The sequence below is a fragment of the Fulmarus glacialis genome, unplaced genomic scaffold (genome assembly GCF_000690835.1).
Source record: "Fulmarus glacialis isolate BGI_N327 unplaced genomic scaffold, ASM69083v1 scaffold26338, whole genome shotgun sequence".
NCBI classification, from domain to species: domain Eukaryota; kingdom Metazoa; phylum Chordata; class Aves; order Procellariiformes; family Procellariidae; genus Fulmarus; species Fulmarus glacialis.
In genome coordinates, this window is record NW_009230537.1 from 61,446 (window position 1) to 84,102 (window position 22,657).

Consider the following 22,657-nt stretch of genomic DNA (forward strand, 5'->3'; position numbering starts at 1 on the left):
GAAGTCAAATGAAGGACAAACATAGCATATTCAAGACAGCTCTCAACAACAGAGCTTCAAGATGCAAAAAAGGAGAAAATCACTTGAGTTGGCAGGAACACTGCAGTGCCAAGATTCAGCTTTGCATTATCTCAAGTTTGAGGACAGTCACAAAGAGAAAAGTAAGTTTCATTTCAAAAACTGAAATATATCCTACTGGGTCAAATGCAAATATTTATTTCCCCAAGCCATTTTTGGACTAGAGCCCATACCCCTTTCTCTAGCATTCCTTAACTGAATCTGGAGATAGCAAAACAGGAAAATAAGTTAGGTTGTAATTTTAGGTTACACAAATGTTTATAAAGTTCTGACAGGAAAGAAAAAGTGGTATACAGCCTGCAAAAGCTCAGGCAGCTCATGATACTGAAACAGTGAACTGCAGGGAGACTGACAGCAAGGGCTGGACCATTATATAAGTGACTGCCAGAGAGCTCCTGCTCTGGTTTACAGGAATGAAGCAAAAAGGGTGTGGTAACTACGAAAAAACAAGTGGGCAACGGACTCTTTTTTAGCTTCTTGTTCTATTGAAAACCACATTTCAAGACACAGATTTTTAGAGCTGCATTTAGAAGTCTCAAGTAATTCAAAGCGTGTAAAACATTTCTTCAGAAAATCAGAAGCTACATACATCTTTTCTTGCCATTTGTATACAAACACCATCAAAACAAACATCCTCCATAATTAGTATCCAAACTTAACATTACCCTTTGCATCAGAAATTAGGACAAATCTTGGAAACAAACTAGTGAAACCACAACCTATATTCCTTTGGGTTTAGTGGAAAGAGAACTTGATCTTTACATGCAACTTGGAAGAGAGATCTGTGCCTCTACATATCTGAACAGCCCTGTCAATCAGGTATCCCTGAATTGGTAAGCACACCCAGAACATCGTAGAGAAAAAGATGGACTTTGGAACAGTGCAATACACAGTGCAGCATAGCAGAACAATGCCAAGAAGCAAGCTGAGAAAGACGACTTGAGACAAAGGAAGTTAAAACAGAAGTGTCCTACTAGCTCAGAAACTTAAACACGTAAACATCTGAGAATTAAAAATAAAATACTTCAATGTCATGTTCTATAGATGCAGATCTAGAGGACTGTTTCTTGTGAAAATGACAACTGGGCTTGAGGTCCGTGTGAAGATCTACAACAGCAAGTGATTTGTCTTACAATAGCTAACACTGGTTCCTCCCTTAATGTAACAAGGCCAATAAAAATCATGAAGTTACTATGCTTCAGAATTTTTTCTTTTAAACACCAAACCCAGAGACTGCCTAACTCCCAAGCGAATACCAGCAAGGTGCTGGCTGCACAGGCTACTTTGCGGACTAATCCATCATGGTCAAGGATGATTTAATCACTGCACAATGATTTTAAGAGTTTTGTTCAGTGAACCGTTAGGAGCCCTACACTACTATATGGAGAAACTGGATGAGAAAGGAGATAGAGTACATTCATTAGCAATGTGCTGCCTATTCCCTCTCCTACTTACCTCTTAATTGAGCAGGTTGAGCTTTGGAGACCAGAATAACCATACTGATCTAACCTATTACAAAAGTTTCAGACACTGGCATTAAAACAGCCATAATGTTCCAGACACCAATGAAATTTCTAGCTTCTATCAGTATTTGCCATAGAAAAATTCCCTATATGTGTTCCAAATAGACAAACAGGTGGTGTTTAACAGCTTTAAAATATGTTTTTCTAAATAGATCCCCTGGAGACTATGAATTGAGGTAAAGAATGTACCCCTTCAGTGTACATCTGCTGCATTAGAATAATGACTTTTTTGCTCAAGACACCACTCCACTTGCAGGCACTGTGCTTCAATCATCAGCGTCAGAAGAGTAATTCTTCTGAAAGCAGTGAGACCTGAGGCTTCTGGCATCCAGGTTACCCAGGGAACAGAAACATTAAGGTAAATGGTTGTTTTCTCCGAAAATAAAAATGTTACACTTTTTTCAGAGTTCTGCTCTTGAAGCACAGGAAGTCTCTCCAAGTACCGCGCAGCAAAATAATGTTTTCATCTCATTTCTGAGTCTTAATGTATTGGGTGGGAGAAAGGAGGAAAAAAGAAAAAAAAAAAACTTTGAACACCTTCTCCATCATGTTATTGCTTCAAAGAAGTACTTCTGGTGAAATTTAACAAAAAGCAATTTAACCTCTTGAAATATACAAATGCCACATGACACTTTTGTGAATGAAGTAACCAGGGGAGACACAAAAAGAGGACCAAGCTCACCCATAGTGCATCAGCATAGATGCCTGAAAAGGGTTAAAGGGTTAAAAGGGTTTCTGGATTAGCAGAGGTTGGAATAAAGCTCTCATCGTCCTCTCCCTTCCCAATTCCTTTCCTGACAAACGTCCCTTTGAATGGCCTGCTTATTAGAATACCATAAATTGACTGGAAAGCAAAAAAAATTCCGAGTCCAAATCAATTAACATGCAAGGCTTTTCCGCTCTGTCAGCTTAAGAGATAACTATACCCCATGCTGACACAAGTCAGAGTCAACAGCCTGCTATCCTTCTCCAGACCATGAAGGATTCCCAGTCTTCAGGGCTCTGAAAATAACCTAGGGAAGGCAGCCTAATCCTAAATGCCTCTGGCTCATGTGGAGCACCGGACCCTTTCATCTTCTATTCTCTGTACAGATTCCTGCCATACCACTGGCTGCTGCACCAAGCCTCCCTACCGCTAAGCAAAACTGAGAAAGTGGAATAGGAATGTTGCTTTCCATTGCTCTAGATGCTAGCTAGGACCAGAGACACTGCAACAACCTACTCGCCCCCACTCCCAGTTTTTCATCGGAATGGTACTCTTACCCTTTGCAATAAGGAAATAAGGCAGCAAATAACCCTAAAACGATCTCTAGGTTCTTACTAGCACATACATGCACATGTGAAGCAAGACACACACAAAAATCTTTCCAAACCTAGTTAAACAGGTCAAAGCAGACTAGTTCAAAAGCTAACTGGGAATGATATTCACATCCAACAAGCATTCCAAAAAGTCAGCAACAAGGTATCTCAAACCTGGCAAAGAAGAGCTGGGGTAAACATCTGACTGTCAATACTGCTGAGAATATTGCATAGCTAGAATTGTTCTGGGAAAGCTAAACACTCCAGCAGAGCTCATAGCAGCTTTCCCGTGCTAGGAAAACAGAGGCAGGGCTGCCATTCTTTAGCTTTGTACACCAAAGCAATTCAAGTCTGGGATTTCTGAGTTTTAGACATCACTCAAGCAGTGGTCTGATGGAGACACCTTCTCTTTTCAAAAGGAAAGAAAATATCCATGTAGATTAAACTAGCTCTGAATCACCATCAGACCAGGGAAGGTCACCTGTCCCTTGTTGCAGAATTGCATCTGTCTGGATATCCACTGCCACATATCAATATATGTGGCAGGGATGAAGGACAAGATACATGCACGTGCAGTTCCAAATGGTTTAACTGTTGTCTGTAGAGTGTAAAGGACTTCTTCAGTCTCCTTACAATAATGCCAAAGAAACTGTTTCTGATTCTATGTAGAAAAGATTTCTTTTTAGGGAACAGTAACTCTGGTATGGTTAAGTCAATAGCTTGTTTAAGAAAAATATATGTCGGTACTTGAGCTGACAAGGAGTGCGCAAGGGAGAGAAGGAAGTAATAAAGGAAGTGAAACAGTGATAAGAGGTTAAACGGACAACCATGCTACCACGTATAGTATAGGTGGTGCATCTGTCCTTGTCCTTCATGGCAGATCCAGTCTTTGTCTGAGGGAAGTGAGGTCCTGTATAGGTCCAGGTTCACAGTTTTTTTCCTCTGGATACAGCATTCCTTTCAGAGTAACACATCAGTAGTATAGCTATATTTCTTCAAGAGCTGCCACATCTTCAACAAATTGCTATCAGTACCCTGCCACCAGTCCACTGCAGCATGTCTGCATGGCTCACCCCTCCCCACCGAAGGCTTTTACAAATATAGCTTAATCGATCCATCATGTTAGCTCTCCCGTGTGCTCTGCTCTGCATGGCACCACACTTCAGCAACCTTTCTCAGCATTGTCCACACGTAAAATTTGTTTAAAGCCACTAATGCAGGTAAGTGGAAGGAGTTTTTCTTGCTCCTCTGGGCAACCATATTGTTATAGTCCTCCTATGCTTGGAGGTGCAAGTGGTAGTGAGGGCAGGGGAAAGGCAGAATTCTTTAAAACTAAGTCTAATTAGAATTTTAAAGCATGATTTTATTATATGAAGTCTTTGTTCAAAAAAGTGAGGCTAATGACAAGACCTAGGAGAGACAAACACCTTAATCATTGCTAGTCATCAGAAAATAAAGGAGTAATCAAATTCATACAAGCCATGCCAAATCAAATTGTCCGTTATATCCTTTAAACCTTACAAAGCATGCCTCTTCATATAACCGAGCTACAAACAGGAAGAAAAGCACAAAATACCTCCATACCTGAACACTCTCCAAGCACTCCAAACACAAGCACTGACTCTGTGAAAGACCACCTCTCAGAAGGGGGGATATGCACAGGACATTCAGAGCTCCATATTTAAAAGTCCTCAAGTGACAAACAAGCAGGAGATAATATATCTAGTTCTTTACTTCTCATTTGTATACACAGGGGGGAAAAAATAGGAAAACAGGTCAATCTGCTTGCTTTCTTTTATTCTATGAAAAGCCAACAGATGTATTAATATTGCCTGATAGTATGTTTTATTCTTAACGGAGTAAGAATGTAACCAAACAACTCCTGCTCACTAAAAATACCACTGACCATTGCACTTCAAAATGCAGGTTATACTAAGCTTGTTTCACCCAACCAGACTGTATGACTGGATTTTAAATACTTTTGTTAAAAGCCTCCATCAACCAATACACATACTCGCCCACCTACAGCTATCGTTCCATAAGCCCATCACAGAGAGGGAAAGTTCACTACCTCAGTTCTTGCCTGCTTTTTCGAACCCCGTGCATTCACACCAGTCTGTTATTTATGTCAAGTTTAGCTCTTGCCAGACTCTTTGTAAGGTTCTTCACTAGAGCAGAAGAAACCTATTCACCTGAACACAAAAGCTGGTAACAAGTAGGTGTCGGGTGTCTGTAAGCAGGGACAGAGGGGACAACAATACCTTTTGATAGCAGTGAGTTGTTGTTCTCCTACAGTGTTTTGACTGCAACCTTGATTTGTGATTTCAGCAAGAGTCATTATCTCAGTCAGCACTCACCTTGCATCATACTCCTGTAGGCTGTGTCTGTGATGGCATAGATATGAGGGGGCATCTCATGCCTCTTTTTGCCTTTGTACATCTCCACTATTTCTTCTGAATATATGGGCAGGTTCTTGTAAGGATTGATTACCACACAGAACAGGCCTGAGTAGGTCTGGAAAGAAAACACCCCAGCAAATAAAGACAGGAATTAAAAATTTTGTATACTTACACATTTTAACAGTATATTACTTGGAAAAACAAACAAACAAACTAGTCCTTTTTTAAGTGCTTCCTCCAGTGATGCCATGTGGGATGCTTCCCACTAAGCAATATTAGAATCTGAGCAACAGCTAAAGTCGTATCAACTTGACTAGTACTCAACCTTTCCAAGTATGCACAGAGCATCAACTGACACATTAGTCACACTGACATCAAAGTGGCCTGCTCCCTGGCTAATTAACAGTCCACTAGGACTGGCTCTTTTTCCTTTCAAAGTTCCTATATTCAAGTCAAGTGTCCATTTCATTATATAAGGTAGGTGCTCAGCTCCTAGAAGCATGCATTTTATTCTGTTCTGCCTCATGTTTGCTATGGATTTATCCAGTAATTAATCAACTACAATGTAATAAAACTTCAAGCCAAAATAGTTACTAAAAGAAAAATAAAACCAGTGTACTCCTTAGAAGTTTTCAAGACCACTGGACTAAGCTGATTCAGTGCTGACCCTGCTCTGAACAGGAAGTTGGATTAGATGGCCTCCTAAAGACCCTTCCAGCCTGAACAGTTTCATGATTTATGATGTCATGACTATAACTAGAACTAGATTCAAAACTGTAAGGTCATTAATGTAGTATAGTTCTGAACTAGTCAATATAGAAAACAATTCTAAAGTAGTCCATGCTCAAAGAGTCAGCAACATTTGCCAAAGTTTACTTCGAATTCATCTCAAATGGTTAATTCATTGATCTGTGACAGCAAACCTCGATTTCTCAATTGGTTTTTACTGGCTTAAATTCTACAGTTCCAGTGGAAGACAACTGTCAAAATACTTCTAGTGAAAATATTAAGCTTCTTAAAAGGGAAAAAAAAAATCTTTGAGATCTGAATACCTAAAAAAAAAAAATCTAACAAACATTTTACTTGCAAAGGGAATAGGAGGAGCAGAGGCTTCTTAGATATTTCCTAGATGTTCTAAGAATAGCATTCCAAGCCTTGCTCCTGGGGTTTAGCACTACCCTAGTTCTCTGTGAATTTTAGAGGCAGCTGTTTGAAACATCTGGAGAGGAGTAGCTTTCTACAGCAACTTGCTGTGCTACCAGAAGAGAGTACATTTGGCACTTTTTATTTCTATTGCTACCATCTCTTCTATTGTTTGCTCAATGAAGAGTGCTTCGGAGTGGTAAAGAGTTCTTCACAATGAGTGCAGAGAGTACTTAATCAGATTTAGCCTCTTTAGCTAGATAAAGGTAAGGATTAGACTACAGTGATCAGAAGGGTGAAAATAGCATCTACTACACAGTTTACGGTCTTACATCCAAATTTTCTACATGCTGGCTTAACATTAAGTAATTAGCCCACTCTTATATACAGCAGATTCAGATACAGCTTTCATCCTATGTCCCCCAGAAAGCAAAACTTTTACAGGTATTTAAGGTTTCTTTTCCATACCCCAGTATAAACTATCAAGAAATGTTTCCAGACCTACTTTTTTTTTTTTTTTTAAATATTTGAGGAATATTTGAATAGCTTACAGAAAATATTAAATCTCTTTCCAAAGTGGGAAACTATGAAAGCAGGCTAAAAACCTTTTAGTGTAGGACTTCTAAAGTTCCAGGAAGCTAAGCTTCAGTGAGGCATTTTAGTCAGATTAGGTTTGAGGTAGTGCTTGAAAGGAACAGCTTAAGGAGTTTGCAGAAACCAACTTGACAATGCTAGTTCCTTTTGCCTCAGCCTTAGTTCTCCATCATGTCAGACAGTACTTGTACAGCACAGAACAGCAGCTGAAGACTGGGTCATGCTTTTCTGACCTTTGACTACACTAGTGGAAGAGAATAGGACCAAGAGGTAGAAAGGAGTCAACTCAAGAGTAGCATGTTCACAGTACATGCAACACACCTTTTCCTTATACTGGCATGGAAATAATTGACATTGGAGTCAACTGAACTGTTAGAAGAAAAGCTGTAATTTTATCAGAGTTCTGGAAAACAAATAAACAAAACCCCTCCAAGCTGCCAGTTCCAGCTGTCTGCATCAGCAACCATCTTGCCTCAAATCCCATGGCAGCAGCAACATGCATGTAGTAATCAAAAGAAAATGCCCTATATAGTCCCCATTCCCCCCTGCAACAAAACTGTAACTCATGCCACAGACCGAACCTACCCCTCCTTTGAAGATGTTAATAAAGCCAAATGCCTGTTTGGTGCTTTTGGGGGATTAGAAGTGAGAGCAAAAGAAGAGTGGTAGCAAGTACTATGGTAATATTCCACAAGGAATGTAAAGTTTTCTTGTCTGTATTTGTGTGACTTTTTATGGCCATGTTTGCTGACAAATTAGAATTGTCGCTTTTCAAGTAAGAATAGTATAAAGGTCTGAAGCTGGACTGAAGCAATCTTATGAATGAGAGCAGCGGTTTAGAAAACGGAAGACATTAATTTCAATTAGAGTGATGAAGCCATGAAGCAGGTATGCAGGAAGAAGCCATCACCTTCTTCCAGCATTCTGGTTGCCAGGAGAAATACCTAAGGGAAGTTTCCTTGCAGTATAATGATCTCAGACAGATGTGTGAGGTGATATTTTTGTCTAATAAAGAGAGGCAACTAATCATGACTGGGATAGGCAACTGAGCGAGACCACCATGTGACGACTGCTGGTCAAGCATGGTGACAGAGTTTTATATAGGAAGCAAGCTGAATTATATCGAGCAGAAGCTGCCAGCCCTACCACAAAGACAAGAGTCATCTTCATCTTATTAAAGTACAAGTAGAGACTTATATGCATAAATCCCTGAATTGAACCCAAGGCTCCAATTGAAAGGCTAATCTATTACAAGCATAGCTGGCTTGGAAATCTGTACTTTGTTTCAGACATTACTATCTCAAAATAGAATTCTGGCATTACCTTTTGTTAACTATTTCAAGTGACACACAGGCCAAACTGAAACTAGTTCTATTTTTCTAACTGCTAAACTAGCTCTGAAGAGCTGAAAGGACCGACTGCAGCACGGCACAAAGCTGACAGCATCAGAAAGTTTATTTTCCAGCAACTGTTAACTTCAGTAAAATAACTGGAACGTGTAAGGTTTGAGTTTTGAGTTTCACACTGAATACAAACAAGGCAGTTCAGGTAAGCAACACAAGTTGAAAAAGATCTTCTGATAAAAGCATTCTGAATAGAAAGGGTTAATATGAAAGCCAGTCTATTAGCAAATCACCTCAGTGCAGAAACAATCAGCACACGGAAACAGCAAACTGGTGTCAGACTCAAGCTCTTAGTTCTTGAAATGTTTGACACTCCCTGCTCAAAATTTGTCTGCACCAGCCATAAGATTTCCCCTTCCTTTTATAGGATGGGCAGACAGAAAAACAAAGTTAAAAAAAAAAAAGAAAAAAGCCACAAAAACACACAGCCCTGCTGGCAAAGAAGAGAGAAAGGACAAGCGCAGAACTAAATTATGCTTATGATCTTTCCAGAGACATTTCTGCTAGAGATACATTGCATGTATTCTCTTTCTTCAAGAGGATTAATGATCAACTAACAGCCACTCCAATGAAAGTATTTTAAGCCTTCGCATTAATCTCCTGACTTGCTGAGAAGTGCTGACAGGTGAGATCAGTCCATTTCACAAATGCACAGAAACACAGTTTTGGCAAGACTAAGATTCTGTAATAGAGCATTACTATGCTAGATTTACTTGGGTGAAGGGTGTGGGGATTTTTTTTATACTTCTTACAATCCAATTAGAAGAACTCAATTTATTACAGTCACAGACTATGTCTGAAATTTCAGAGGATATCTTGCAAGATATGTGAAATAGCCCATTGCATAGTGTGCAACAGACTTTGAGATGCTGTTGAATTTTCAACAACTTGCTACATAACCTAGCAATGTTTCCTGTTCTAAAAATGTTACACATGATCTTGTACATCCTATTTCATCTCAATACCAACATTCTTCCCTCCGAGAATAGATTTTGACCAATAGTCAAAGGAGTTATTGACTACACAGAATAATTAACTGCATCAAACCTCCAACCACGTTAAGTCTCAAAATTTTGACATTACGTGTTGGGAGTCAGACTAAATTTGTATCAGCTTTGCATCCTCCAGATGTTCTCTGATAATTTCTGCAACCGTTGTCTACATGCCTTCGTGACACTCCAGAAGAGCAGTGGTCACAGCACTAGCCAGAGCCAGAGTTTCTAGCTTGTGTTCATGCTCCTTAACTTAGAAGGCAACAGTTCATAAAGACTTCTACCCAAGATGGATAGCTACGGTGAATTCCTGCTATGTGGTGTCTTAGATACCACCAGTCCCCGTGGGCAGAAGAGATCATCTATAGCTTGCAACATAAGATGACTACATAAAAGACTATATCCCTTCAGGTATGATGAAGTAGTAAGCATTCAAATAAACCCAAAACATACAGATAGATATTGCAGAGAGTTTTTACTTATGTTGTCTTCTCCATATGACAAGAGAAGCAGCTTTTGGGTTTTGGTAGCACAAAAAGGGAGGGGGGAAGGGAAATCTAGACAGACTTTCTTCAAGGACTGTATTAATATACATGTTTACATATGAAATTTATTCTTTAATACACTTTGTTTTAATAGATCTTCTCATCTACTGTGAAGAAGATTTCATAGCACCTAAAAATATTGAACATCCGGCATTTCTACATCCCTCAGGATTCCATCTCAGGCAGTCCCATTTTAATTCTGTAAGCAGAGGCTAGCCTGAGAATAAATAAACCAAGAAACAAGTTCCTGTTTTAACCAGTTACTGCACCAAATTTTACATTACTGCTGAGTTTAAGCATTCATTCTATGCCTACAGAGTATTAATAAAGTAGAGGCTACCACAGCCAACAGCTGCTGGCTAAACAGAGGCCACATGAAGAGGAAAATCAGAAGGGAACTGAAGAACTGGGTCAAGGTTCCAAATTCTCCTTCCCTACCTTTCCCTATTTATTGCTTTTGGTATTCAGTGAAGTAGTTGCTGCATGCTTCATTGGGTATGATCATTGGTCCCATAAATGGTTTCTTTGTCATTTCCACAGCAATAAGAAGCAGGAATCTCTGCTCTTGTCCATTTTGGAGTGGAAAGAAAAGGAAGTATTTCCTATCTGTAAGCACACGCAGGGACATATGTGCCCCCTCTAGTAAGACACTCCGAGATCCAGAATTTTTGTTAACACAAGAAGTTTGGCATTAGCATTCTTTCCCACTGAAGCTCCAGACACGGGAAAACACAATTCAGATGTTAGGTATATTAGGACTGTGTTTTTATTATTATTTGGTTCAGTTCAGATCAGACTCCCTGCTTACCACTTCCCAATTCCTCTCACTTCTTGCTAAAAGAAAGTTAAATGGCATTCAAAACATCCTGCAAATGAAGACATTAAAATGTTAAAGACAGATTTACCACAGCATTCCTTGAAAGCTTCAACATTAACTAGAGGGGGATTGGCATAGTTTAGTGAAAAAATTTTAAGTAGAGGGAAGAAGCTAAGTCACATGAGAGTGGCGTATAGGGGCAATGAAAGGTTAACATACACATTTTATAAGCAAAGGGATTACAGTAAGTTTACATACTATGTAATCAAGAACTCTTACTCCAATAGACAAGATTACTTACATAGATCAGTCCTGAGTAGTATCTCTCCTTCAAGTTGTGAAGCACAGAAGCCTCATTCAGGCATGTCAGCTCCGCCATATCTTCCACTTTAGAGAATTTGGGGGGGTTCATCTTCTGGATGTCATCCTTATTTACTTTCACCTTCTTCCCATTCTCTGCCAGTTCCACGATGGCCTCATCTCCTACTTCTTCCTTCAGGCTAGCTGCCTCAAACCCATTCTTCTCTGAGGGAACCCATACCAGCTTCTTAGCTGCCCAGTCAGCCTGAGTCAGGGGGTTATTAATGATGTTTTTGTCCACATAAAGGTACTTATCTGCATCTCTTTGCGACATTGTGTTTTAGAATTTGGGACCTGAGAAAAGAGAAAGGGGGGAGGAAGATATTTTTAAAGCCTCAAGTTGCCTCACAAATTCCTAGAGGCAGACAGGCACATGCTAAGTACTTTGAGTTCCTGGTCACCATAGCATGCCTCCCCCCCCCTTTAGTTTCATGTTAGTAAGCACTGGTAAGTTGTCAAACTTCCAATAAGGTCAAGGTTTTGCTTGCCAAGAGGATTAAAAAAAACAAACTAGCAAGTAGTTAAAAAAAAAAAAAAAACTGCAACAAAACACTGACCATTAAGCATTTGGAAGCCATTATTTGGCAGAAAAGAGAAAGCACATTAAAGTGGCAAGCATCAAACAATTTGTAAGATGTGCCAATACTCATAGCATCAGATACTATGTCAGTAATGTTCAGGTCAAGATTAGCCCTTCACTGCTCTACTTAGTAGAGATATTAGCTCAGAAATATAACAATAAATGTTTAAACAACACTTTTACTTCCTATCTCCTTGTTCTGATAAGCTACGAATCAAATACCACAACTTCTTAGAAATGCCATATACCAGTCTAGATAATAAATGAGCCACATTTTGCTTCTAAAAGACATCATTGATAATTTGAGGACACCAGTTAAGACCAACATTAGATACTTTCCATCACCAGCTTAGTAGCCACACCCAGCCCACCAGTTTGTATCTTTTTTCTAGATAATGTTCAGTAGCAAAATATCTCCAAGACAGTAACAGAATAAACCTGTGGTCAGGAAACTTTACAGCCAAAAATCCTCTATTGGGATCCTTCTATGAAGCTGTGGTCAGGTAGAGGAGAGAGTACTACCCCTACAAGAGGGAGATTTAGGCAGCGTGCTCAGAAAACGGCACCCTAGATTTAGTGTTTCATCAAAACCAGAACACTACCGCCAGGGATTTTCCAGTTTATAAGGCAGCGATTTTATTGGTGCCATTCAGAAATCCTTTCAATCAGAAGAAAGAACTGCATGCGTCAAGGCTCATTAACCATGTACCAGCAGCCTCTTTAAAGGTCCCATAAACATTACTTCTTGGATCCTTCCTCAGCGAGATACCAGTGTCCTCAATATATGTTTTTTTGTAACTTGGATAGAAGCTAGAACTCTCTACCACGAAAAGAACAGGAAATGAAAATATCAACATTCATGTCATGGAAGTCTGTCAGGGTCTACAGGGATAACTTTTCTACAGAACATACCCATATTTACAAACCAGCTTGCAAATCAAATAGGTGAAGTCTGACTATAGATACCGCAGACAAAAAGGTATTGAGAGCAGGACAGAAGCAGTTCAACTCCCAAAACATGCATGAGAGCAACAATAGATGTTGAGTCCCAGCATTAGCAAGCAGTGAATGAAGCCAGAAAAACATCAACTATAATAATGATGGGCACAAATGCCCACACCAGTCATTTGTAAGCATGTAGGGACATTCCTTTCAACAAATGTATCACTGTAGGTGGTATGCAACTCTGTGCCAGAGACTGTATGGATAGCTGTAAATTCACAGTCAAAAATTCTTTAGCAAACAAAGACAAAAATTACTCTATAAATATTCGTTTCCTTTAGCTTGAGTTTCAAATCTTTGTCTTCAGTCTTACAGGATATGCCAAGCAGCTCCCCACATTTTACCTCATTTTTCCTTCCCCACAGGGTCACTGACACTTCCATCTCAGTCACCACAATGGTGATTTTCAGAACACCACCTCCTCTTCACATTTTTATTGAAAATCCAGATTTTAATGAGCACACAATGAAGAGATTTGTTGCAGAGATAAGATGTAGCAATCAGGAGGTTGCCATTAAAAATTTGAGCTGTCAAGAGAGTCCAAGACCACACTACAACAGCTAGCCTGACAGAATATGTAGGAAATAGAGAAAACTAACAATTCAGCAAAAGATATTGAGACTCCATGACATTGCAGAGTATCATCTGCAGGTTGTGGTCAAAGGGTTAAGAAAAGTGAGTGGAGGGAAGGAGGGGAAGAGGGAAAAAAAATTAAATGAATATTCAATTGTGTTCAGAGTTGTATCAGGTTTGGCAAGGCAACAGCTGTGCTCTACCCTCCATTACACAGTTTCCTGCCTATGCAACTCCCAGAATCTAACCAGTTGCCTTTTTTGGCTATAATCAGGCAGGACACAGAGGCAGTATGCTTCAGCTAAGTTCAGTTTCATCATTTCCTGAGGAATCCGAAGTAACCAGCCATCTGAAGTGTCCTACATTACACTGAAACGTATTTCTCACTTTCTTACTGTTAGGATACATGCATGCAATACACCTTGGAGATTTATTCTGAGATAGATATAGACATAGACTAATTCTTTTTGGACAAGAAATACATACGATGACAAGAAATCTTTCAAGGGGTATCCCCAGCCAGTTCTAGATCTGAAGAGAACTAAGGAAAGAAGATAGCTACAGAGAGGTTAATGAAATTCCTCACAGGAGGAGAACCCTGAATTATCTCACATACAGCAAAACTGCATTCTTCAGCCAGTAAGGGATCATTCTATAGCATCTATCCCTTTTTATTGCCGGGACTGAAAACAACAACTTTCACAGTAAGAAGAGAAATAGCCTAACATGGGTATTCTAAAATCTCACCAAACTAAGTTTTTTATGCCAGTACTACCAAATAGTGAGGAGATTCAAAGATAGTCTGCACCTCAAACTTTAAACAGACTTGAAAATTGCCCTATTGCATGGCAGCAGCAAACAGTCTTATCACCATCTCAAACTAGTTTTCATATGCTTCAGAAGAGAATCATCAGGTACCAGAACTAAAAAACTGGAGGATCATGCTAAGATAACATGGTATTAGTGCTATTCTCAAGGCTGACTTCTAACCCACAGGGCTTCTAAACTAGCAATACCACAAACCAACCATTAATTTGCCTTCTCCACAAGAACAGTACCAGAGGAATCAGATTCAGCAAGTTCCATCTCATGGGCTCCAAAACTTATCTTCCTAGCGTATGCTGCATTTCACTGGGCATTTCTAAAAACCCCTTAAGTGGTCAAGGAAGTAAGCCCAGTAAGCTCTTGCAGCCTTACAGCAACTTGCAATGAATGCAAGTCATTACCATTTTAGGAACAAATTAGGAAGCAATTTGTTTGCCTAGTAGTTTGCATTTTGGGTGTAGATAATTATGTGGGGCAAGGACATTTATCTTTACATGGCTATTGTGCAACTGTCAGATGAGAGTACCGTTAACAATATTTTTTTTGATGCAACACCAGTGTATAAGTAAGAAGACCAAAAAATACAGAAGGAAGACAGACCATCCTTGTTTTGAGTTTAAATGCCTCCTTCCTAGTATTGTTTCCAAAAATGAAATACTACAGTCACTTCCCTGTTAACCCAGTATGCTCCCTCATTGTGGTTCACAGCAGTTTGAGGAACAGGCTGGTCAAATGTGCCAAAAGACAGTCTTTTGCCATTTAACTAACTACATAGTTGCCACAAAGATGCCATACAGTTACAGATGGAGGCAAAGCAATCTCTACAGTCATGAATAGGATGGGACCAAGACATTAATAATATGTAGTCCAACCTTAAAAAAAAATTTCAAGAACCCTTTACATACATATTTCCCCGCAGATTCTTTTGAGATGAACAAATTAAACACTGGCTTTAAGTTAAGATGCCATGAATTCCCTTTGAACTAGGCAGAATTACCCAAAACCCTCATTTGAATACAATCATATGGACAGAAGCTTGCCTTAGCCTCCTACAATTTCATAGCCTTAAGGCTTGAATTATGAGACACTTCACACACTCCTCTCCCTACTTAAAGTATCAAGTGTTTCCCAAAAACCTGGAAACAAACACCTTGTCTGGCTTGGAAAGGTCTAAAAGCTGCCTCTGCTATAAGGTCCCTTCCTTTGGATTACAGTGCTTTGCAACTCCTAAAAGCACAGAACATTATCTGTTTGCAATTTAATTTTCCAGAACTATTTGTATTATCCCCCCCCATGTTTACTCCGTCAGCAGCCACAGAATTGTTTCTGGGACTGAGCCACTGCTCAATACGATGAGCTTGGGCTATGCTAAACTATCGAGGTAATGGCTGAAGTAGAAATAGAATTAATATATTCAGAAGAACATTAATGGCAAAATTAAAGCATCGCACTTACTAACAAGTATTAGAGCACTAGCTAGGCAAGGAAAGCACTTCTAGTTTGAGTTATCCAAACCGCCATTAAAGTCAGGATCGCCACACTGTTCTTTTTAGGCTTCAGCCTCATTATTAGCAAAGATGCATTACTACACTGGAAGACAGCTTTAATCTCATAATTCATTAAAGTCAGGAAATGGTTTGTGAAGTTTGTGGAATACTGGGCTACAGAGAACACAAAATAGCCAGATACAAGTACTGTATACTTGCTGATTCAGATCACCATTTCAGAACTTTGCTGTAAGACTGAGCCTGCATGAAAAGGGACATATGTGGGTTATTACTAGAAGTTTTCTTCTGCTTCATATCCACCAGTAAGGCACTGTTATAAAAACTTTCTGTGATTTCACATGAAATGATCTCCCTACATGGTTTGTCTAGTGGCCTTTATACTAGCAGTGCAAGAGGAACTACCCTGAAGATCAGTGACAAAAAGAATGAACAATAAATGGCAAACACATTTAGACTAAAACAAGTTTAATTCCCTTTGTTTATACAGTTCACATTTTAAAAGTACTTCAGGAACACAGTTCCCATGCCATTTTCCAAACTGGCTTACCTTTAGCAGGTTGTGAGAGAATGGCATACAAGACAAAAAGCCCTTTCACAGAGCAAAAGGAACGTACACCATTTCTACAGGCAAGACAAGACTTTTACTTGAAAAAGTAAAGACTTTTACTAGAAAATTACAGCACTACCGGTCACTTACAGTTCCATTTCAGTTACAACTAAAGTGTCCTCAGTGAAGAAACTTGATTCTTTGTTAATACACAGCATTTAAAAAATAATCTGACTTTGAGAAGAAGCCAGTGATTCAAACCAAGTTTGATCAGTAACATTCATATGACGGGAATCTTGTTAAGCATGCAATCTGAACAGCTAATATTTGCACTATTTTTGCAAACTCAACTATTTCACTTTCCCCAGCTAGCTGAATACAGTTCACCCAATCAACAGAAACAGTGGCATTAAGTGCAGATAGAAAGCACACTAAGTAGACCTTAGAGGCCAGACTGCCTACAGTGACCATGAACTGACAACATTAAAAAACAAAACCTAATCCACAAAAAAAAAAAACCAAAACAACAAACAACTATAATTCCCTTGTATTCACTAAGAAACTGTTCAGATCTCATCTGTTTAGGACATACTAGGCTGACACTTCACACCTCCACGTGCCAGGGTGTTTATGGGAAAGAAAACTGCAAAGTTTGTTAGTACAAACTGCTCCAATTTATAAGTAACACCTATATAAAAACTGAAGTCTGAATCACTAAGGGTGAGAAATGAATCGCAGGGGGAGGGGGAGAGGAAGGGAAGGGGAAAAGCTGGCAGGAAGCTGCAGTGATGGACTGGTTAGATCTGCTTGTTTCTCAAGTTCAGTATATTGTGACGTACCCGTGCCTGATGCTTCAGACTGAACTCAAGAATCACGAATTTCAGTTATCCCGCTAAAGAACACAACATCAGACAAGTACACGAGTTTGCAATTAATACTCCCTCACAGACAGCCCCCTGAGCTGAAGGCATTCCGCTACACTTACCCTTTTTGTTCAGAATGCCATGCTGCCACGCAGACTCATTTCTTCTAGTTCAGCTTTATTTGGGATTCATAATGATTGCTATTAGGCTTACTGTAGTTCACCGCTTTCCTCTCTAGTCACAGTCTGACGCACACAATACATTGTTGAAAGATTTATTTCACAACTGGAATGCAGATTGCTGGCAATTATTGCTGCATATTCAGTTTGACTGTAGTGCTGCCCAGACTTGCCAGCTACCGTGTTTATTACTGTAAGTTAAACTCAAGGTAGAGCACTAAAGTACCTTCTCTGTATGCACAGGGCTCCAAGAATCAAGAAGGAGGCATCTGCTTATCTAATGTATAAATATTACCTGTATTATACAGAAATCATCTACTGACCAGACTACACATAAGACAGAAGAAAGAAGTTGAAGGGAATTCTGTATCTTCCAGGTGGCCTAAAGGTACCTGGCATGTATCCTCCAACGAACATGGAATAAATGTTTCTCAGTTTCTGTGTGTCCAGCTCTCTTCATCAGCTGTCAAGCACCACTTTCTGGTATGTGTGAAGCAGCACTTGCATATTCTACTGTAACAGCTGACACAGGAGGTTTGCTCTGTGAAGCTGGGACTTTCCATGGCAAATTGCAAAGGCCACAAAGCCATATACAAGTAAGACACTGTCCTTACACGCCACTTAGTAGTCACCTTTTCTCTCCACTGGGTTCAAATGAATGGCAAGATTGGGACAACAGAAGCTACAAGCACAGAACATGTAGATGTAACATAAATTAACGCCAATCTGAAGAGGCTAGTTTTGGGTACCAAACAGTGAAAACGGGATAGCGCAGGCTTCACCACCGGCTATACAAGCACAGAAATGATCTTGGGCAACTGCACTGCATACCGTAAAGAAATTAACCACTGTCAGTTATAGGCAAATATGGCCAGGCTAGCTTTCCTAAGTTAATGCTAGGGAGGGTATGCTTGCCCCTATTTTAATTGCACCTTCTCAATTCAGTGAGACACAAAGACACATTACCATGTACATGGCACCAATAAAGTTAATCAGTTCTACGAAGCCTGTGCACATTGTTTAAACACACCAAACACTGGTTTAGGGAGGGGGAGGGTAGCCTTCTGTTGATTTCAAGTCCGGTCTTTAGCATGACAAAGCTAGGCTGGCTGCCACCCAACCCCATTCACTTTGAATAAATATTCAAAGTTTACAATCCTGCATAATACACTTTCTGCAACTGTTGTTTCTCATTAGTGCGTGTACAGTACATGCTTCTCAGCAGAGGAGAGAATTCTTCTTCCAGAGACAGTGTGCCCACAAGGAAAACATTCCAGGGGGAGAACATTCTTTGTGACCACTCAGCAGAGTAATCCCACTTAAGGAGACAGCTGTAGTTCAGAAAACTGCAGTCCATCCCTGCTGTTCAAGCTGTTTTGCTGGAAGACTTGTTTTCAGGAGGCATAATGGACTGCAAAAGTTCTGATCAGGCATGCAGAATTCCCTAGGGACATTGCATGAGGGAGGGAGGAAAAGCTTGCAAAATTTCAGCTTGTCCTTGTTATCTCAGGGTCACTTTTCATCCCTTCCCTAATATTCTGATTTAAGGCTAAAAAGGTATCTGCCAAGAACTCTCGGGGGCACTGAAGCGTAAGTGCCCAATACACAGTTCTGTATCAATTAGCACTCCCCATCATCTTTGTCAACTCCAGGTTTCATTTCATCACAAGAGGGAACAAGGAATAAAACAATTATACCTAAATACAGAGAAGAAAGATACAGTTCTGGTTCACTCGTTTAGAGACAAATATTTAGCATGTATGTGGCTAAGATAAAGTCATCTAACAGGAGCAATTATTCTTGTGTACGTTAACTGAGAACTTGCTTTGATCTCAGCATCAATAATACTATTTTTCTTCCAGCTCATATTGGAAAGGACGAAGAATCAGTGCAAATACATCTGGCAAACCATTTTTTAAAAGATTATTTTTACATTGCAGCAGGGAACCAAGTTTCTCTGGACACTTATAGCTCAACCTACTGTGCCAAACTATGACTGTGTACAAACAGCCTTCCACTATATCTCACATTTTTATGAGATTTTTTTTGTTTCAAATAGTTCTGCTCCACCATTAACAGCAGCTATGGGGATGGTAGGCAAAAACCCTGGCACAGAGAAGTTTACCACCTTTACAGGGTCAAAGTTTGATTCTCAACTCCTCTAGCTCTACGTAGGGATTCATTAAGAGGACCTACCTCTGTTTATGAAAGTGATCTTGGAGGTGGGGGGGAGGAGGAGAGTGACTCTTTCTGGACATGAGAACAACAGCAACTCCTACACTGAAAGAAAAGCTACATAGCCTTAAACTCCAGGATGTATAAGGAGGCCAGGTTGAAAACAACCTCACAGAGCATAAATATGAAGGTCAAGATGGTCTGAAAAACTTTGAAACGTTCCCATTGTGACATTTCCCTATTGCGTTCAAGGTGTTGCACAGCTTCGTCGCTCCTTACTTAGCTATCCATTATAACCAATGTTCTAGAGAAAGCCCCTGGTGCAGCAGAGCGCACAAGGAACACTTGCCTGGTCTGTACACCTTGGCCTCACACTCGTTTTCTGGTTAGCTTGTTCCTTTCCTGACCTATGCTTTCTTCCCTAAATGTCAAATGTATTAGTCTTTAAAAAGCAACAGCATTAGGCATCTCTTATTTTAGAATTCACCCAACTATGCCCTCCTGTCTGGATCTCCTGAAGCACTGATTTTTTTATTAAAGGAGAAGAAAGGACTCATGTTTCAATCTGAAATGAGTAAAAGAAAGGGCACTTGAAGCAGGAACCTAATCTGAATTGTTACAATCATGGTAATATGGCATACAAAATTTTCTCTATTCTGGCATTGCAGGAAAAGACTTTTTTGGAAAAAAAGAAAATTATCCCCTTCTGACAGGAGACTAACGTACTATGACATTCTACAGTCCCAATAAGAGGAGGCAAATATAATTTGGAAGTTTCCAACAAAGTTTTTGCTTTCTGGCATAGCGGATAGAAAACAACATGAGGAAACACTGACCATAGAGTAGCAGAAAAGTTTCATGTGTTTCCACCATAGTTAACAACATTCTCCACAACCATACACAGTACAGTGAGACACTGGAAGAGGTTGCCCAGAGAAGTTTTGGATGCCCGCTCCCTGCAAGTGTTCAAGGTCAGACTGGATGGGGCTTTGAGCAACATGATCTAGTGGAAGGTATCCCTGCCCATGGCAGGAGGGTTGGAACTAGATGATCTTTAAGGTCCCTTCCAACCCAAACCATGCTACGATTCTGTGATATTCTTCTCCTTATCTACATGAGCAAGAGCTGAACCATTACTGCAGTTGTACTTTTTCCTGACAGAATTGGTATAATACAGTGTGGTAATATTTATCAGTTAAATCTACATCAAGTTTTTAGAGCATTAAAGAGCTAAAATCTAGTAAAATCTAATAGTTCTGCCCATTAGGAAAAAACTTGGAATTTGCCATGTGAAAAGATTAACTCTCACTATGTGGAGGAAGAAGATACACTGACTATGCACAGGTATATGCCAGTGCTATGCAGAGAATATGTAGATACTTAATTTTTAAAAGTCACACCAGTTTGTCTAATAAATTGGCAATCCCTTTTTAAAAGAAAAGTGATGACTAATACATCTTCCTCATCACATTTGTGCGTTCTCATTTTACATTTCCCATCATATACTGCATTAAAGTGCAAGCTCAAGTTCATCTATGCAAAACTTTGACTTGGGAAGGGCCATTAAAACAGTTCAGAATAACTCACTGTGTAATGAAAAGTCAAAGAATTTAGTATCTGCTATGAACATTCATACTGCAATACAACCCAGACGACAAAAGCTAAGTGAACTGGTTTAAGTCACAAATCTTAAGTCACAGTTTAAAGAGTTTTTTGTGCCTGTAGAGAAAGCTTATTTTGTACTTACGCTCCTCTAAGAAAGAAAATTCCCTCTGTCAATAAGCAGACACGTCCATTTGAAACACAACAGTTTCAAGTATCCAATTACTTAATTACTGCAAATAGCCTACCATATACCTGTATCCATACTCCCATATCCATTTATTTAAACAATTCTGTAAAGTCTGAATACATTTTACTTGATGTCAAAAAGAGATAAAAAACACCTCTATCTCTGAACAACAGAAATAGACAACTGAACAACATCTATGAAGAATAAACTATATTAAGTGGTATTCTGCTAAAAAACTAAAATTGCATTAATTAAAAAAAAAATGTTTTTGTTGCACTACTTCAGATGCATTTACAAGCAAAAAGTAACTAAAATGGTTTTCTAGATAGTTATCTGCAATCAACAATTTATTAATTAAATTGCCTGTTTCTGGATACCTTCATCTCAAATCCACCCCTTCTGATCTGTTCCACTAATTGAACACAGTGAAAAACACAGCCACCCCACCCCCCCAGCCACCCAAAAGATGGAAGAAAAAAGACCAAAGAAAAATGTCAATACCTTCCTCTACATTTTAAACTATGAATGACATGGCCAAAACAGAAGCCAGAGAGTATTTTTCTTCATCTACATAAAAAAACTGTCAAAAGTCAATTTACCTCATCAACCAACTAGTTCCAAGTGCTTAGCCACGAACTTTCTCATCCAGTTCATTGGTTTGACTTCAGATTTACATTCAGTATTTGTTGCCAACTTCGTACATTTAACCATCTTATATTTGTTTGAATATGCCTAAGTCCTAAGATAGACTATCAATTTAAGAAAAAGAAACGCTACCAATGAAAATTAATTTGTACTCACACTTTTCTCAATTGATTTTATTGATTCGGAGCACAGCAAGACTGGAATCTCTTGCACTAAACGGCAAGCAGACCTAGAGTTTAACAGTCACTGCCAAAAAGAGCTTACTGACTAAAAATTTACCTACAAACTGACACAACAGTTGTTTTAAGTCACATTTGGAGAAAAAGACAGAAGCAACGGAAATTAAATTTTTTAATTGAAATTTTGCTGTAGGTTCAATTCAGTGTTTCAATTTTTTTTTCTTGGATATTGAAATCAACTCTAAGTACGCCAGTAAAACTAGCTGGATTGAGTGCTGGCCACAACCGACTTTAACCAAAGTCAAATCTACTGCACCTCCAAGGTTGATTAAAAGAGCCTAAATTCAAGTGAACTGGTGAAGTCTTGACCTTAAAAGAAAAACACAGATGAATGTACTCTCATCACTACAAACAATAAGAAGGGAAGCAAACTATTACAAAAGCATGCTTGAAATCTTAGATTTTAAACAGGAAGCTGCCCAACAGAAAAAAACAATCTCACTGCACAGGACTGTCAAAGTTGAGCTGTAAAATTTCTCTAAACCTCTTTTCTTACAAGTTTGAATGCGTACTTTGCTTTCATTCAAATCAGAACTCCAGTTCTGTGTTGAGGCATATATCACAATGGATTTCCTG

General features: G+C 39.3%; 1 protein-coding gene across 1 annotated transcript in view; it reads right to left on the reverse strand.

Moving 5' to 3' along the window:
• The window catches only part of MYH9 (myosin, heavy chain 9, non-muscle), a 56,182-nt gene extending 44,730 nt beyond the window's left edge, over nucleotides 1-11,452 (reverse strand). The window contains exons 1-2 of the mRNA XM_009584282.1: nucleotides 11,095-11,452; nucleotides 5,258-5,414 (exon numbers count right to left, since the gene is read on the reverse strand). Of these exons, the coding sequence (XP_009582577.1) occupies nucleotides 5,258-5,414; nucleotides 11,095-11,427 (490 nt within the window). The 5' untranslated portion in view covers nucleotides 11,428-11,452. The remainder of the gene's footprint in view (nucleotides 1-5,257; nucleotides 5,415-11,094) is intronic.
• Nucleotides 11,453-22,657: the final 11,205 nt, after the last annotated feature.